This window comes from Eutrigla gurnardus (assembly GCF_963514095.1).
Source record: "Eutrigla gurnardus genome assembly, chromosome: 8".
Classification (NCBI taxonomy): Eukaryota; Metazoa; Chordata; class Actinopteri; order Perciformes; family Triglidae; genus Eutrigla; species Eutrigla gurnardus.
In genome coordinates this window covers 9,172,147-9,191,623 of record NC_139922.1, presented here as the reverse complement: position 1 = coordinate 9,191,623, position 19,477 = coordinate 9,172,147, and the positions used below count along the sequence as shown (strand labels likewise).

Sequence of the window (19,477 nt, the reverse complement as noted above, 5' to 3'; positions counted from 1 at the left end):
TCTCTCTTACTGGAGTATTTGACCCTGCCACTTATCCAAACCAAACCATATTCACTGTAACGGTCTTAAGGCATAAACCCCGCACATCTACACACTGGAACTAGCACTAGCATTGACGGACCGTGTTTAATGAGTGAAGGACTACATTAATCTGATAGAAGCAGTGAGTCTGTACAGCAGCAATGTACCAGTCAATGGCTGTATGTCAGCTGTGTGGATTTAAAGCTCATGTTTAAGCAGGGATCATTGGGTTAAACCTCCCTAACTACTGTGTGCCATTGCTGGCTAATCCAATGCACCATTAGACATCCAGGGCCACATTTGTGTGTCAGTGAAGTTGGGTTAGGAAAACTGTACAGTATACAGTAAGTGAATCATTTTTTTTATAGTTTAGTTTTAGTACATTTTCCCCCCAAGACAGACTTGACAGGAACACACTCACACCTTGTCAGTTAAATAGAGCAATGCCTTGCTTCCATAATACTAATGTGTACCATAAGACACATTGCTTGAAACACTACTGCACTATATTAAATCTTCACTGGCAGTTATTGTATAGGCCAGGCATTTAGGTGTATTATGAATAGCTCTCTCCTTCCTACACCTGCAATTTACAGCACCTACATTCATTTTAAACTGTTGCTGTAACACTTTATATATTAATCCACGGCATTTTTTGTGGAGTCGCATTTAAAGTGTTTGGACTTTGAGCTACTATTTGTCTGAACACTGAATACAAATGTATTGATTGATGCAATTGGTTTGGTCTGTGATCTCTTTTATCAAAGGGATTATCTTGTAAAGGTAACACAAATTAGACAAAAAAACATTTGTTCTGAATAATAGAAATAAAATCAAATACATGTTGGATGCGTAGACAAATTAGTCCCCAGATAGATTGTTCAAATACCAAAATCATCTTTAGATGCAGCACTTAACTTTTTCTTTTGAAAATTCTCAGAAAAGGGAAAACAGACTTTTTTTTGGGAGTGAAATATAGACCAAATGAGTCATGGAAATCATGCATTTCACGTTCCAAATCATAGCCTTTTACCACCAACCCAGACACATTACAAAGGCTTATTATTGATTAATATACCCCAGCAGAGAGCAGGCAGATGGTGACACAAGAGCGCCTTCATGAAGCTCATGCTGAGGAGATCAAATCTAAAAGCTTCAACAGTGGGTGAGTATTTAGGCGCTTCTGTTTTTGTACACTGTATGACACAAACCCATGACAGTAAGATAAAAATAAGACTCATGAGTCGGCTCAGCAGATCTTGTGTCACTTCAGAGCAGTGAATACAAACCAGAATACTGTTGTGGTCACTGCTGGTGCAAAGCAGATTCTCAGTTCATCTTATGTGACATTCCTATTAATTTCCTCCTGTAACCACATTAACATAAATACAACCACTGTGTAAATCTGACATCCTTACTGTCGAATGTTGGCAGTTTGTGTTTGTCAGAACGACCTAACAGTTCAGATGAAATGAACTGGGAGTGACATTTACTAAAACTAAAGTGAAAAGGCTTGAAATGTCCTTTCGGGTGCTAAACGTAAATGTACGGAGATGTTCAGAGATGCATTCAGTCAATCACTGTTTTCTCTATTTCTATGACATGAGAGGAAACACGAGAAGAGTAAAAGAAGAAGAGAGAGACGGAGACACTGCATGACAATAGTAATGATGCTAAATGTGTGAAAGGGTTTGTACAGGAGGGAATGCTACATGACAGGTGTATGACAGGTGTATAAAAGCAAGAACCTAGGCATGCAGACTGTTTCTACAAACATTTGTTTCTCTCTCTCTCTCTCTCTCTCTCTCTCTCTCTCTCTCTCTCTCTCTCTCTCTCTCTCTCTCTCATATATATATATATATATACGTACACATACATACATATACATACATACATATACATACATACACACACACACACCGAAACCTGCAGAAGCAAAAAGTCTTGACTGCACTGGACTAGCTCGCTACAGACAGACCACAACATACCAGACCAGACATCTGACCCAGACTGCACCTGACCCCCTTATCCTCACCAGGGGGCAAAACCGATCTGCAGCACTTTCTCTCATTCCACGAGCCCAGGAAGCAGATTATAGGAGGAACTTTACAAATAATAAATACTAACCGATTACAAGGGGATTATTTCTATAAACATGTAAGAACGTGAATAGGACAAGGCCCTCCCTGTGACATTAGAAATATCTCTCGAAGTCTGGCAGGGAGGCTTGGCGATTTAACAACAGACTCAACGGGATGGAAGCAAAGTGTTAAATGTATTATCCACAACATTCAAAGTGAATCCATAGGAGATGGATTCTCATTGAAATGCAATTAAACCTCTAGTCTGGAAAAGTGCATTCTGACGACTGTATGGCAACTGCTTAAAATTAATCTTTTATTTGCTTCTTGTTTTTTTAGGGTGTTATAATTAACCATTAAACAATCTTGACCTTTTAATCAGTTAAACAATTTAAAGAGAACTGGAGTTGTTGCTAACTTACTATGCAACTTACTTGCTAACCTAACTACAACATTACTAACTTCCTACTTATCATCACACAATTTGGGCTTCGGTATTTTGCCAGAGGACAGCCCACTCTACCTCTAAGCCACAGTCGCTGGTGTCAGCTGGTGGACAGATTACTCGTGGTATTGTTTTTAATCCTACACAGATTCATACGGAAAAATAATGACAGTGGAGCAAAAATGCCTTATGTCACTAATCCATATCTAATCCCTCGTCACAGCACTGCGGTCACTCATCACATTCAAAACAATGGAGATGGGCAGGAGGCGGGCGCAAAACCTGAAGACACAACAGCACTGTCCAATGCTCACCTTTTCAGGGTTACATACAGCAGGGGGGGTGGCTTCCCCTGAGTGTCTTTGCACGCACACAACTCCTTCAGCCTCCTTAACAGCTAGACCACACTCCTAGCCCCTTTGTTAGCAAACATCCTGAAACGCCCACCTTTACACAAACACATCACATCAATGCACAGGCACGAAACACTGCACATATGCACACACACATCTGCACAGCCGGGACTCCACATGTACCCCTGGGTTCACTTATTATCCTTCTGGATTCTGTGCATTCAATTAAGCAAACTATAGCAGACTTCAAGGCAGTAGTTACTTGTAGAGGAGTTGAGAGAAGTGTGAGGGTTGTCTAAAAGCAGAAAATACACCAAAGTCGAGTGGGATTGTCTCTGCCCTACCTCACCATAATGGTCAAATACTGCCACAGCCCCTTGCTTCAGAGTTTAGTAATCCAGCACTGGGCACTGTTACACAAGAGCGGGCGAGAGGGAGGGAGAGAGATATAGAGACTAAAGGCGGAGGGTGGGGGGGTGCTTGTAAAAGTGTTACTGGGTTAGATAGAGTGAGACAGAGACAGTAAGAGAAACGACAGAAGAGGAGGGGGGAGGGTGCTTTGTAAGAGAGTTGAAGAGAGAGAGGGAGAGTGAGAGACAGAGAGAGAGAGAGAGAGAAGGGGAGAGCGAGCGAGCGAAGGGGCGGGGGCCCTTTAATCTGGGATTTGGACGGGCGTGAGCAGGCCTGATACCAGCACCCATCAGTGCTATCAGCCGTCCCCTGCATTCCCTCCTTTCCCACCACACCAGATGAATGTGACAGGCACTGGCAGGCTGGTCCAACCCCCCTTACACTCTCCTCCCTCAGCCTCACCCTTCTCCCTTTCGTACCCTAAGAGGTAAGCGGCTGTCTGATGGCTCCGCTCCAAAGCCCACTCTGCGATAACAGAGCTTTCTCTGGCTGTAACACAGACCATGCCAAGCCAGCTACAACGTCCCTGCTATCTCGTTGGTAGGCTGAATGCAACAGCTGCGTTGCCCGTGCCTGGAGATTACACCTAATCGTGCGTGGCGTAGTTACACCAGATCATAGTTAGCCCTGGCCAAGCTAAATCCCCCCAATCCAGCCAATTCAGCGGTATGCCATTAGGCTATTAATTTTGCAGCTTGCAGATGATAATAAATGCAGAGAACAAAAGCATGGCAGTATTACACTGCAGTGTGTATTTGATTTCAGTTAAATGTGTATATAATAGTTATTCAATGCTTTTAAATCACAGCTACCTAGTGTTGGTAGCTTCACTACTCACCTCTGTGAGGCAAAGTTCTTATTGTAAAGATAAATTGAAATTGTGACTTCCATCCATCTATTGTCTACCGCTTATCCTGTATTCAGGGTCGCGGGGGGGCTGGAGCCGATCCCAGCTGTCATTGGGCGAAGGCAGGGTACACCCTGGACAGGTCGCCAGTCCATCGCAGGGCCGAAATTGTGACTTGATGATCTCAAATTGTGTCTCTACCAAATGTCATGGCAATCCATTCAATATCATCCAAAAACAGAAATAGCAACTTCATGGTGGCACTAGAGAGTCATGATGATTCATCTTCTGGGGACATTAATCTGTATGTAAATTTAACAGCAGTCCATCTAGTAGTTTTAGTCCGGTCTGGACTATTTGGTGGACCACCATTAAAGCCATGCCACTGCATTGGTAAAATATTAAGCATTGTGCTTAATATTGTGTAATATTATGCTTGTATCCAATTCAAACTGAAACTGAGGCTACAACAACAGATGAAACCAAAAGGTTTCCTCTCTAAAGTGACCTGAATGAACTGTGGCCACACATGAAAGTGCAAAGGAAGCTTCTTAAATTGATGTGAATTGACACTATGGTTGAATGGAACGAGAAGTGAACCTATCACTTCTTGCTGAAATACATCCTCACTGAAGACCACAAACTTGTTTTATTGCGCGGTTAGATTTTGGCTCTGATTCCAGCAATGTCCTTTTGGTGCCAGGAAGATCAAACAAGACAATTTATTTTCAATTATGAAACTCATAATTTTCAAAATGTCACTTATGCAATCCTGGCTGCAAGGCACTTCATGGATTTCTAGGAAGCCTTTTAGAGATTTGCAGGGAAACTATTATTTTGTTATCTGGGTCTATGCGTCAAAGCACAGGACAAAATGTATTTGCCCTTTCTCTTCCAGTGTGTGTTGCTTCGTTTAATGATTAACTTGTAGGCCATCACTGACCAAGAAATGCTTGTAGGAACAGACCTGATTATTGGGAACCCGTGATTAAGAGATATGAAATGCTGGTTTGCTTGCAAACGTTCAGGCCTCTTACTGATCAACTGCAGTAAATATAGGGCGTGCAATCAGTGCAACAAGTGGGTAGGTTGTAAAAATACACATTTATTTTGTCCAGTGAAAAAAAGTGTTGATTTAGTTAAATTATTGTAAGCCGTCATGTGTTGATTGTCCTGTTATAACCCTCAAATGCTGTCAGTGTGCAGAAATGCATTGGCATACTGTTAATTTTCAGTCAGTTAAAGGATTGTTGCTACACTCTACGCTTTTGGGGAATGGTTAGTTTAATATGAATAACATAGCTCAACCTGCCAGGCAGGTTTAAAATACCAGTTATAATCTAAGATCTCTCTTTGAGAAATGTTTTGTTTTAGCCCTTGTCTTACTAAACCTTACTAATAATGAACACGAAGTGCTTTAAATATATCTTCAGTCAAAATTTTGTGATGTCTATAAACACAGACTGCACAGCATGCCCTTCTTATAAAACAAAGTCCTCCCTCCCCTCCTCACATAACTGCAGGAGCAGGAGTGACTCAGGGCTTTCCAAGAATATGATTCCCTTTGAAAACCACCTGGCACCCCATTCCCATTGCATCTGGCCTTGGGCAGTGAGAGAGAGAGACCAGACAAAGAGAAAGAGATTTCAGCCTGGTCTTATCTGACGAGACATCGACAGGAAAGGAGACAACAGAGTGGATGTACTGTGGGAGAGACACAGGCAGCTGGGAGATGCAGGTGAGGCACTGGCCTGGTTGAGGGGAAACAGGCCCAGTGTGCATCCAGTCACCACTCTATCCTCTTACATAATGTCTCAAGTTCAATATAGCCCTGGTTGGCTATTTAAAGCGCGGCCGTCTAGGCCTGCTGACAAAAAGGCGATATACTTAGTAGCCGCAGTGCTGCATAAAAGCCTCTGCCTAGGCTATATTGGTCACAGACAAGCCTGAGGTGTGGATTTTGGTAATGTTGCAGATATTTTTAGCCCAGCTGATGATCAGGGGTATTTACATGAGTTGCAAAACACACACACACACCCCATGGCTGGATGCTTCACTGCAGCACCAGGCAGTCAGCTTAGTGAAGTTGGCCAAATGACTAGCTAGGTCAATCAGAGCGCACATGCATGCAGTTTGCTTTCAACACTTGGATCCATGTAACCCTACAGTTAAAGTTAGCAGTGATATGACAAATGGTAAAAAGCTTTCAGGGTAGTTAGGCAGTTCTTAAGTCATGCCAAAATAATACACATGCACATGGTATCCAGAGTTTGCAGCTTTTTGTATTTGCATGGCGCAAACAGTACCTGTCAAACAGTGTAGAGTAAAAGTGGCTCTGGGCATTAATGGTTAATAAATAACTACTATGTTTTTTCACAGACACATCCAACTGTTTTTCAATAGATAACATGGATATCAAACTTTCTGAGAAGCAGAAACTAGTTAATACACACGGGATGTCTTCTTGAAACAAACTCAGAATACTTTAAATTTATCATATTCACTCTTTAATACATCACTCTTGCAATTTTGCCTGCATTCTGTACGGAATTGACCACAGAGTAAAAGATAAAAATAAAAGAAAATTCAAAATTTCAATTTGGATTAAATAATGTAGCTATTGGCAGAGATACGGTACGTTTAACATTAAACTAACATTTCCAACTTAGATGTCATATTTGCATTTTTTTTTATGTCTAATCTTTTACATGATCTCCTTTTTTCCCCCTCTCATGTTTAGTTCACTTCCCATTCATCTGAGCACAAAGCTACTGATCATAATCTTATTATTGAAAGCAAATCTATGATGATACTTTGCTGAGATTTATGCAAAAAAATATGCAAAACTTAGGGCATACTAGTTTAAATTTAGTTCACGTTTAAGACCTACAAACTTAAAAGGAAGGCTGCTAGTTAACACCTTATAAAATAATTTAAGACAAAGTTTCTTGTAATCCACATTTGCTAGTATTTTCTGTATCTGACACACTGTGGGGTTAACTTTTTAATTTAATATGAAGAAATACATGCAATTTTAGTCAGACTTCTACTTTCTGTAACAAACCTGTCTGTTAACCGGCTGACTATGAGAAGTTCAATGGTAAATGTAAACCTTCACCCTCAACTACACAATCATGACATTTAAGGATCCTAAGTGGAGCCGAGTCTCACATACTCTATCTTTATTGGTTTGAGTCTGAAAAAATTCAAAACATGTATCTGGAAAACAGTTGGTCCAGAGCACTCCTGGAAATGTTGGCACTGCTATCTTATTCCTCCACATGGGCTGTTGTTTTCCTGTCTGCTTATCGACAAAACTGACTCACTGTTCTCAGCTGGTCAAATGAGTTTCAGTGACAAACGAGGTCTCCTCTTTAAACAAAGGGGGGCAGAGGTGGTTTCCAATAGTGGAAAGTTTGAAATACTACACATGGAACAGAAACATAAAGTGAATCTGCATCATCACAGCACAATTACACTGAACTCACTTACTCACTGTAGGCGATCACAATGGCAGACATTATATGTGGTTCCTTTATGACTAAACTCTTCAATAATACAATAATGGCAAAACATGTGGAAACTCCAGCCCTCCACAATAGTGTGATAAACTAAAATCTTTCCTGAAATGGGGGGAGGGGGGTCTGGGTGATACGATCATAAACAGGAGAGCAGCTCGCCTGATCAAGATGACATGCACTGTAGTATTGTTCCCTTGTGGTATTTCAGCTCAGGAAGTACAGAGCGAGCCACAGAGCAACAGTCATATGCGTCTCGGCTGGCGACAAACTGTGGAAACTGGCTAAGATGAAAACAACTCTTAATACCTTTGTCTCAGTGTTTTCCTCCATCTTGGATCTTAGGCTTCTGGTGGCTGTAGCCCCCGGGGCAATAGAACGATTGGCCCTCTGTCAACTCACAAGTGTATATTGTACACTATATTGTACAGTGTTGTACACTCGTGATGTCTGAGAGAGACATCACAAGTGATGTGACATTAAATAGATGACCTTGAATTGAATTCTAGTAATTAAGTGAGAAACAATGGCACCAACAGTTCTTAATTCTTATTTTCAGCAGGTTGTTGTTACAACTGATAAGACCAGTTAAGGGAGGGAGGGCACCACTAGACACACAGCTCAATTCAATCCAGTAATCTGAATCACATGCTGTATTTAGAAGTTCATTTTGAAGTTTACAACAATTACCCAAAATGTCTATTGGATGGTTCAATGTACAGGAATGAACTACATACTTTAGGTATACATTGTGCATGCACAAACACGCAGTCTCACACACACACACACACACACACACACACACACACACACACACACACACAAACACACACACACACACACACACACACACACACACACTTTGGCTATGCTCTTCATCTGTGTATTCAGGAACATGCAAGTCAAACTGGTTGTTCAGCGTCTGTAGCAAGTTTACAAGGATTTAGATTTTACTTGATAGCTTATGCAAAGCTGAGCCACGATCAGTATCACTATCGACAAAATAGTACATTGGTACATCCTGGTAAGGTGTACCAGGAAGCAGCCAAGCAACGCAGTGGTCCATGGTCATGGAATTGTTGCGTTTCGTAAAAAGATATGTCATCATTTCAAATTTTCCTTCAATGTACCAGCCAGTCTAACAGCTTTACTGTTTCCAAACTGTCTTTGATACAGCGAGCTCGAAGCCATATCCAGCTAGATTTTATTGTGATATGGGGGAAAAAAACACAATTTCAACAAATAAGTATAGTCAGAATCCAGCACTCTTTGTTCTGTCTAAGGAGAAATACATGCCTTAGTCTTTCGTAAAGTTGGATTATGTTCAAATCAGTCGACTGGCCTCGACATCCTTATTTCACAATGACAACTTTCCCAACCAAAGGCAGGCAGGACACAACAGTCATATGTCAAACACCTGCGACACGACACGTCTGCTATCTTTTCCACCCATATAGTGGTAGGCTATTGTATCAACTATAAACTCCCTGATTCCCGACACTGCATTTTCTTGAGTCCACGTCAGCCATAATGGTCAACCAACATTGCTGGAGTCAACATTTCAGAGGTCACCTTGCACAGGAATCTGTACCAGGACCAACAGTTGGTAATTCTGCCCACCACTAGTGATAATGACAGCTAGTACGAAGCATCAACATATAAATTAGTGCAGTGCAGCAATTTAGCATAGCTCAGCTAATAATCTTACCAAAACAAACATTTCAATAACTATAAGTTTTACTTTCGACAGCCAGCAGGTAATATGATATTACCAGGCTGACATTATGAATCAATAATGAAAAACAATTAACAATGACGTACAGTGGATGTATCCAGGCATGTTCATGGTGATGGCATAGCTCTTACTTCCTCACACAACAAGCTGGTCAATGTTTCAGGGAGATCTACAAATCATTAGGAGTTCACAGATGTGCATGTGGTTAATAATAAGAGGGAAATACATACAAAAGCTGCACATAATGATTACCAAGGCTCTCCAAGTGAAGCAGGCCAGGTCTTCAATGGAATAGCCTTGATTCTAGATGTTATCACTATACTTGTGGGGTTATCAAGTATACATTTGGTGTTAATTTACAATTGTATATTGTTATGTAATCCTTTATAGTGCTTATAGGTATTGCTCTTAAGCTTAAAGTAATCACATGCACACTTGAATTGTTTGTATGGTGCTTGACACATTAGTGGAGACCTGCAACCAGCAGTGCTACAATATTCATATTCAAATTTGAGTTTTTTTCTGGGTGTTTTGCTGAAGTGTGTTGTGTGTTTACTGTATCTCAGTGTCTCAGTATGGAGCTGTGATTCCCAGTTCCCTGCACTGTGCATGCATGGAAACAAAGAGAGGACAGATACAGAGAAAGCCCACAACACTGGGTTAGAAAGATGAGGACACACGCTTGTGCGGAAAATAAAGAAGTGTAACGAGTTAATATTAACTTTAAGGTTTAAAATCTGAAATAAAAATCACACGCCTCACTCAAATGAAGAATTGGTGTAAAACATTAAGACAGAGAAACTTTGGCGCAGTTTTCATTCCACTGTTATTTCAGTTTTGCGGCAGCTAGCTGAAGAAAGTTAAAGCAAATGTGTCATATTTATAACAGTTTTCAATGTCGTCACCACACTTTAAGTAAAGAAGACACGTATAACTCTGTGCCAATTCATAATTAACCAGTCAAACACATAATGGGGTTTCTTGGGGTTAAATTTAAGCTACGAGGCGTCAAGTGCGCGTTACAAGCGTCTGTAGCTGAACAAAGTTGAGGCGCCCCTGCTTTCTAGCTGGCAGCCTCACTTCAGTCTCGCCCGTTAAATCTCAGGCGGCTCGTGCGCTACAAACAGGCAGTTTAATATTTCGGTGCCGTTAATGACAGCTTAAAAAAACAAATTGCACTTCACCTGCGAGATGTCATAGCAGTCTCTGAAAGCTGTCAAGTGTCCACAAACGTTCCCTTTATCTTCTGCCGAGTCGCTGTGAAGAGTGAGAGATCTGTTAAACCTGTGCGTTGAGCTACACACGACTAGCTACACGTCGTCCGGTTGTTGCCTTCAGAACAAAAGCCTCGTTTGTAGGCTCGTTTAAACAGGGCGGGTTTCTATGTTACATTTGGGAACAAAACACCCATTATCCTTCAATATTTTTTTATTTTTTTTATCAACTTGTTTGTATTACCTGTATGTGCTGCAATAATTAGAATTAAATATATTTTAAACATAATTTTCGAGTAAAACACAGTTTTTTCCAACACTATTACAAATCGAGACTAATATATTTGAACGATGCCGCGGTATTATACACAATTTTGCTGTAGCCCAAGGCTTCTTGGGTTAGCCCCCTTCTTCTTTTGTCAAATGTGACCGTTTTACGCTTTTATTTTGCAGGGCTATCTTCTTTTCCTGTCCTGTCCTGACTAACCCGAGCTAGCTTGATGCACCTAGAGACCGTCGTTAAAGTTCCCCGACATATCCAGGATTTGAGTGGAAGGGCCCTTGAGCGACATGCATAGATGTATCGTTAATTATTCACTTCTAATCGACAAAGTAAAAAAATAAGTTGAAAACGGAAGCACACTGAAAACACCGCGAAGTAAAGCTGTAGGCCAAAAACTTCAAAAATAACAACATTTTAAAAAATGTTTTAAAAACAGCTTTAATAAGTCAAACTTGTGTCTGTGTTGTAAGATACTGGAAAATAATGCAAAAAAATAATGAACTGCAGTGTTTTGTATGGAAAAGCTCTGCTATTGTCTTGTGAGAGCTAACAGCAGGTTTATAAGCAGTAGGCTGCTTCCTCGTGATGGGACAGCCGCCCAGCCCTGGAGTTGGTGATGATGAGGGAGAGGAGTAAGAGAGGCAGAGCGGCATTGACGTCACCAGCCCGTAGTTATCAGTGGAGGTTAATCTACTGGGGGATGGATGGGCTTATGCAATTGTCTGTGAGCTCCCAGGCTTCACATCTATGGATTTGCTTTGCCACTGTTTGACCCAGTGTGCCGCCTCAGCCTACAGACAAACACTAAGACGACGGAGAGGGAATTTCTGCTCTCTGTGGCATTTCTGTTGCCAGAGTAGACGTGTTTCTCTGCCAGACGGAATGTGCTTCGGGCAGGATACATGGGTTTGAACACAGGGTTTGCAGTTTGGCTCTGATGAGCTAAAACGATCCTTTCGCACAATGGGAGGGCATTACTCTCTGATCGATACATACTGGAAATTGATGGGGGTGGGGGTGGGAGGGGGGAGAAGTAGCTGAGTATTGGAATAACACTGAGTGCACATTTAGAGTTTAATACTAAACTTGATTGATACAAGGCCAAGGAACCTGAAAAACAAAGTCAATACCATTCATTGGGTGGCTGCCGCACCCTTCGTATATTCTGTGTTGGTTTTGAGGATAATTTGCTGCACTGACGGGCACATGTTCTGGGAGATAACTGGGAAATAAGCTCACTTTGGCTTCTGCAATTGTCTTAGAAAAAGGTCAATCAAGCTGCTTTTTAGTGTTTGTGTGTGGCTTTTTGTTGGAACCGGGCTTTTACAAATATTCATGACCTTAAACATTGTAATTGTGGCCATTAAACAAAGCTGGTTCAAACTGGCAGGCGCAATATAAATTGTTCTATGGGGATGCAAGTGATCAGCATTGATTTGTATGATGCACAATGATGATAAAACATGGAGCAAAGTGAAATATTCTTGCTTCAAAGGAACATGTCAATTTGCAAGAATTCAGTTTATGTACAATTTTTATGTTAATTTGTTAACAGTAATGAAACATAAACACACACAGAAATATATGGAAAACAAGGTCGGAACATTTCTAAAACAAAATAATGGTTCATTAAATGATTAACTGAATACATGACTTGTAACATTAGTAGATTGAAAGGTGCGATTGAGGTTCCTGGAGTGAAACATTCACTTCTTATCACCACGCAGACTGATGTCCTGTTGAGTCTAGAAAGGACAAAAAGAGCATAGAGGACAAAGCCATGTTTTTCCACCCAAGGGAATGAAAACCAGGATGTCCCATCTACCCTGAGGTGGCTGCTTCTATAGGCTTGTGACCTTTGACCCCCTTTGCCTTGAGACTTGCAAATCTGCCTGTCCAAAGATTGAAAAAAATCTGGAAAGGGAAACAAAGAGGACTTATACTGAGAGTGATGCAGCCAGACAGCTGGGGCCTTGTCAGAGAGAAAGAACTTTTATTACCATGTGGACATAAAAGAGCTGTGAGGGAGGAACTTTATTTCACAAAAGGGGGTGTAATGTAGAATGGTACGGCTGAAGCCTTTTATTCCAGTGGGGGAAAAAGGAACAGAATTCTTAGAAGATCATTCAGTGATTTTCTGAGATCAGTTTCTTCTTTCACAGATGATGTCGTGGACTCCAGGGCCCTTTTCTGGCTCAGGTCGGAAGGTCTGATGAAATTTCATCCAAAGAGTGCCGGAGTTTGTTGCATAATTCATAACTTGACTCTGACCTTTGAACAAACCATTCCAAAGCATTCCCCAACATGTGTTAAAACAGCACATCTTAAAACCTTCTGGCTGCCTCTGGGCCTTTTGCGTCGGCAGCTTCTCTCAAGGCCAGTCAGTTACTCAACACATGAGCCAAACTTAGCTTCCTGTGACTCGTTGGCTCTGTGAAGCCTGTGTCCTCCAAAAGACATTTCCCCCCGAACCGTCTCAACCCTCCAGTTCCCCAGGGTGTCACCCAGCAGTCATCCTCTGTTTCATTATTTGGTTTGGTTCGGTTGGATTTATGTGCATGTCGTATTGTGTTTTGATTTTAATGTCTGGAAAAGCCTGTAATCTAACTACTTATGCTTATTAACTTGAAAACGATATTTCCCCAGAAGGATCCCTCGCCGGGTGAAACTATTTCATCTACACAATTTCATATAATTTTAATTAACACAACACAAGATGCAGTGTCCTTCTCAGTCATTAGCAAGACATAAATTAAACGTAATACATCTTAGGCTTAATGAAAATGCTCAAGAAGGAGTTGGGATGTACTGAATGATGTATGAAGCTGTGTAGCAGTTGTTGTTTTTTTCTCTCGCTTCAAATCCAGCCTTTCAATTAGCAGTAGGACACTATAGAGATTGCTGGAGGTGATTTGAATTATAAGAAGTAAATCTCACAGCTGCCAGAAATACTGTCTATTGATGTGTGTATGAGCGTGGCGTCTTACATTTCTTTTCATTTGGAAAAGTAGTGTTTTTTCTGGGATGTTTCAATCAAAATGTGTCTCATTAGGACAGAAAACAGATTTAAAGGTACAGTGTGCAGGATTTGGTGAATAACCATTCTGCTCACTCTCTTTATCCAAGACTGCAGTACTGTGAGTCGCTGAGTGCAAAACTGTAGGGACATTTTACTCAGTGGCCATCCATCCCATAATAATGTTGCGTCAGAATAAACAGGAATAGGATGGTTTTGCACATTGGCAGTGACAGGATTTTTCACTGTTGCTTAGCAGTTGTTAGGTAATTTGTGTCAAAAGCTAGCTCCTTCACACCTACGTTCATCTCCTCATGGCAGGACCCCTGACACGCTGTCATGTGACCACTTAGGTTTTATGTTGTATTTGCTATGTCAATTAACATAAATATTTCCCGAAACCATCATTAATTATCAATATTCATAACGAAAGCCTTGGGGTTGCTTAGCTATTGATAGGTCAAATAGTGGTGTTGCTATAGCAACTACAAACTACCCCCTCATGTGACTGCAGTTTCACACGCATGCTGGAGGCTTTAGGTATCATAAATATGTGTGAAGCCTTCGCTACAGCCAGTAATTGGTTTGTTCCTTCTAGGCTACTGTAGAACATGATGGCACTAAAGTGCAGATTCACTCCCTATTCATGACGGGGCTCATTCTAAGCCAACGAAAACACAATGATTCTTAGTTTCAGGTGATTATACACCAATGAACACAATATTATGAATGTGATCTTTCATTTCTGCTAATAGATCCCCAATATGTTAATTAAACTGACTTAAACTGTAAGTCTTAACTTGTGATTGCTTCAATATATTCAGGTGCCTGGAAACTCACTGTGAATCAAACACTGCTCTCTTCATTCCATGCTTCACATTCTTCCCAGCGGGTGGAAAGCTCTTGAAAAAGCAACAACAATTTCCAACATCAATAATAAAATTGAACGTGCAACATGGGTGTAGTGTGTTTTTATATCATTACCACATACACTATCCTACTGCGATAAATACTTCATCAATTGTGAATTAATCCACGGATGAAAATAGTCCCCCCCCCCCCCTCCCCCCCCCCCCCCCCAAAAAAAAAAATGGACTATTTACTCCTGTTTGACTAATGTTTGCAAAAAAAAAAAAAACACAAAAACAGCACAATAACATTGTTCAGCTGCTTTAGGAAATTAATGAGTCTTTCAAATAAAACAAAGTATATATTCGTGATCAGTTTTTAAAGATTTAAAGATCTTCAGTTGGATTGGTCTTGGAGCTGAGAGCCACAGACAGGCGGGTTAGAAAACATTGAGAGACAGACGGACACATTGTTGCTTTTGATGTTTTTGCAGGACATTAATGAAAATCTAGAATTGAGGCAGCATCATCATTTAAACAATTGCAAAATGCAAATCACCTTCATATGATGACAAAATCAAGACGGCTGACAAGAACGGGCTCCATTGGTTGACATTTTATTTCATGGTGGTAGGAACACAAGACAAAGGTCATAAAGTTAGTAATGTTCAGGTCATGCCACTCTTACTCGGTGCACTGCCCTTTGAGGAGGTTGGCGCAGTCAGACAGTAGATTACAGAGGCCAGACATGGAGGGTATTCCACATGTAGACATAAATAAGGAACAGAAAATAGATTCAAAAAACAGTAAATAGAAGATTTTTTGTAAAAAGCCAGAGGGCACCCCTGGGATTTTTTTTTGTGTATGAGCATTATTACTAAATAATTATCATTATTATTATTATTATTATTATGTATTACTCCTTTACATTATGGGGATGAGGCTAATACACTGGCTAAAATAAGGAAACAGTTATATGGACGATGTCGTCGTCACTTGCTCAGTCGAGGTGACCGGTTTTTAAGGCAAATAGTTTCCACCCAAACCATAGACGGCCACTGTCTTTATCGCTCTTGAGTCCATCCAAACACGCAGAGATCGCTCCTGTGTTTGGCGTTGCCATGGATCAAGTTCAAAGAACAGTGTGGTAAAATAAGACCAGTCTGAGGTTAATAGAGTGAGTGCTGGAATTTAAACGTGTCTTGGGACACCAGAAAAGGGTTTCCTGGTCCGGCGTTGGACACTCTGAACGTGATTACACACAACACAGTTATAGCTTTAGGGCTTTCCCTCCCCCATGTACATAAGTATATCATCATGTGGGCGAACAGACAAGTCAGACATGGTTCCAGTGTATATTACTAAAAACATAAACCTCCACAGATAACACATTTGCTAAATTTACACTTGAAAATTGCAGGGCTGTACAAAAACAGGTGGTTGGATGATTTAATAAGAAAACATAATTAAGAAATTAGAGGGAGAAAATAAAAAGTAGCATAAGACCATTTGATACTCAACCACGAACAGGCATGATTATGTCTCAGAATATTGCCAAAGTTCTCATATCAAAACAAGTGTCCTTAAGTCAGTCGTGGCAGCTTTTTGTGGTCCAGCAAAGACGACTCCACGTTGCATCAGTTCACTGAATGTTACAGAATTCGCACTAGTTATACAATCCCATGCGTTATTATGTTAATTTGCAAGTACTGTAGGATTATGCATCTTTTCCACCATTTCTGCGGCTGTTATGGCTTCAAAAGGTCACAACAACACAGCATCTTCGTCACAGTCTCTCTCTCTCTCTCTCTCTCTCTCAACAGCCCAAAAAGAAGACTCCTCTAGGAATGCTCCGAGGTCAAATATGAAAAGAAATGAAATCTCAGTCAGTTTTTTTGAAGCTTTTTTGTTTTGTTTGTGTTGACGACTGATTGTTGTTTGACAGGACGTTCCCAAAGATAGTAGCTCTCCCCAAGATCTGTCCTCGCCTCCTTTATGTCTGTCCTTTTCTTCAGGCTTTGCATTCAGCACCTCCTTAAGGTCAGATATGGTAACAACTCTTCCCCTATTGCACCATTCTGCAGTCCTGCAAAACTAACTGCTCCCAGTAAAAAAAAAAAGAAAAGAAAAAAGACCAAAAGAGATAAAGGGAATGAACAAATATAAAACATTATTCTGAGCTCTGTAGTTTCTGGAATCAGTGGAAATAAGTGGAAAAAAGGAACCTTTTATAGTAATTGCAAAACACAAACAAACCCCCAAACAGTGACATTTTCCAAATGAGAAAGTTTTTTCTTTCTTCTTCTTTTGGAACAAAAAGTAAATAAAACAACCAAACAAAAACCAGATACTGCAGAAGTGCATGCATTTATAGTGGTCATCATTAGTTCATCTGCGGATTGTAAAACAGAACGCACAATAGTACATGATAAGCACAAATTCCCGAAAGAGAACCCATCTTACATATTCACAGTCTCAGGTATTATTTATATACTCTATATTTATAACATTTATTCATGTCTTGACTTATGAATAATGATATGCGAGTCATTGTGGAGCGCAGCGCTCTCTCTCCGCCATGTCGGCTTGCAGTGTTAGTGAGTCATATTTCAAAACTAAAGGCTCTGATGGGATTCAGATTGAGTGGAGAGTTTTTTTTTCTTTTCTTTTCTTTTCTCTTTTTTTTTTGGCGCTGTGAGATGGGGGTTGATGGAGTAGTTTTGACTGTGTACTTTCTCACTGTAGCAGCTTGACTGATATCTGAAAAGTCCCATTAGGAAAATACAGTGGGCTACCGGGGCTGATTACCAGAGTTTCTTGACTGGAGACGCCAGCTGGCTCCAGCATCAAAGAGCTGCATACACCGGCCACAGCGAACACTGCGTGCAGCTCCCATCGGGGAATGTATACGTCTACGTACTCATGGATGTATAGGCCATGCTTGGGGAATGTGGACTTATGTATGGCACCAAGACAAGGCAGAAACCAGAGGTCACCGGCGAGGCCCACAAGTGTTCAAGTAATGAGCGAAGAAAAGGAGCAGGCGTTTGTTTTTTTTTCTAAGTTGCCGTTTGCTTTAAAACAACAAAACTGACTAGAATAAAAGATCTCTTTTTCACAGAGAAGCCTGCTTTTAAAAAAAATCACTAAAAATGAGAATGAGCCAGGGCAGTGAAGGAAAAGAAAGTGTGTTCTGTTTATGGAGGTGCAGATTTAAAAAATAAAAAGAACAAAATATGTAAAACAAAAATTAAAACAACATATTCATTTTCTTTCCATATAAAAAGCGATGAAAAGCATACAAAAATAGAAAATAATTACAGCAGGAGACATGGGCGCTATGGAGGGAGCGGGTGGGAGGGTTTCGTTTTTTTCCCTGTTTTTCTCAATATTTTGTCTCTGCTGGGTTATTTGGCGGCGGAGCAGTGTAATATTTGGGGGCTGTTTAAGGCGTCTTCCACCAGGTGGAGCTCCACAGCGTCCACCACCACGTCCTTGATGCAGCCAACGAAGCCGGTGCTGTAGGCCTTGGGCAACCGACGGGCCACCGACAGCTCCTCCAGACCGCCTGAGGGGAGACGGGGAAGAATCAGACACAATCGTTACTCCATCTTAAAGGGCTACTTTAAATGAGCAGATATCTAGCTTTATTCACCGCTACTTCATACATTTCCCACAATGCCGCCGATGGCACTCCACTGGCTGCAGAAGACATTACACAATTGTTGTCGCAGCCTGAGAAGTACATGACAAGTGAACTCACCTCCCTGTGTAAAACGCTTGGAGTGCCCCTTTAAAGATCACACACCAGGAATACGTTTTGGGTTTCAGAACGAATCACACCTTGTGAATACCATCAAACGGCAGTAGCGGAAATATTTTGGTAGAAAAATGTATTTCTGGTACAAAAGCAGTTACTTCACTTCGTCAGACTTTGTATTTCATTTTTTTTCACACGATGATGGCAGCTGATGTACACGACAGGTTGACAGAGTATTTGTCAAGCCTCCGTGATCAAAGGGAGGGAGGCAGAAAGCTGCACAGCAGCCGGAGTGAGTTAAGAGAGATGAGAGAGAAGGTTCTATTCATTTGACACAGTGCATGAAGTGCTCAAAAACCTGCTACATATGAAAGGTGATGACAGAGTGTAAAATTATGAATACCCGACGTCCTCATTATTTTTAATTTGCTCCCATCTTTATTGCTAAGTGCTTATTGCTGTGAACTTCCCAGATAGGGCCTACCCATCAAGCTGTGGATTCAGACTTGTGACGGCTTTCTGTTGAAGTTTAGAGTTCTTCCAGGTGCTGCACCTTTCTATGGCTGTTCCTCCATGTCGGATACTAATGCAAACTACCCACATCTTCCTCCATTTACTCCAAGCAAACCGAGGACATGAAATAAACCATTTCCCGTGTGCCAGTTTTCCCTAGGAATGGACTTGTCAAATAAGTCAAATAAGGTCCAAATAACCCACGTTGGAACCACCACAAGTAGTCCCTATAAAAGCTGTTGACAGCATATTGTGGGAGGCTGTTTCTGAAAAAAACATGTTGCTGCTCAATTCTGTTGAAGTCAAACGTTTGCGATCCACCAAACAAATCTTGTTTGCCTCCGTTGCGGTGAGGCCAAGGCTGCAGGGCTGGAAACCACAAGAGATAGGTGAAGAAAATGTTTCATGATTTGTCAAAATGACCCTTGAAGT

The 19,477-nt window shown here is 41.0% G+C and overlaps 2 protein-coding genes across 2 annotated transcripts in view; both read right to left on the bottom strand.

Moving 5' to 3' along the window:
* ptpn11b (protein tyrosine phosphatase non-receptor type 11b) overlaps positions 1-19,477 on the bottom strand; it is a 306,181-nt gene that overhangs the window by 26,114 nt on the left and 260,590 nt on the right. The window contains exon 2 of the mRNA XM_084014802.1: positions 10,596-10,620. Within this exon, the coding sequence (XP_083870928.1) occupies positions 10,596-10,609 (14 nt within the window). The 5' untranslated portion in view covers positions 10,610-10,620. The remainder of the gene's footprint in view (positions 1-10,595; positions 10,621-19,477) is intronic.
* Positions 15,374-19,477, bottom strand: part of agrn (agrin) — a 228,851-nt gene continuing 224,747 nt past the window's right edge. The window contains exon 38 of the mRNA XM_084016344.1: positions 15,374-18,340. Within this exon, the coding sequence (XP_083872470.1) occupies positions 18,180-18,340 (161 nt within the window). The 3' untranslated portion in view covers positions 15,374-18,179. The remainder of the gene's footprint in view (positions 18,341-19,477) is intronic.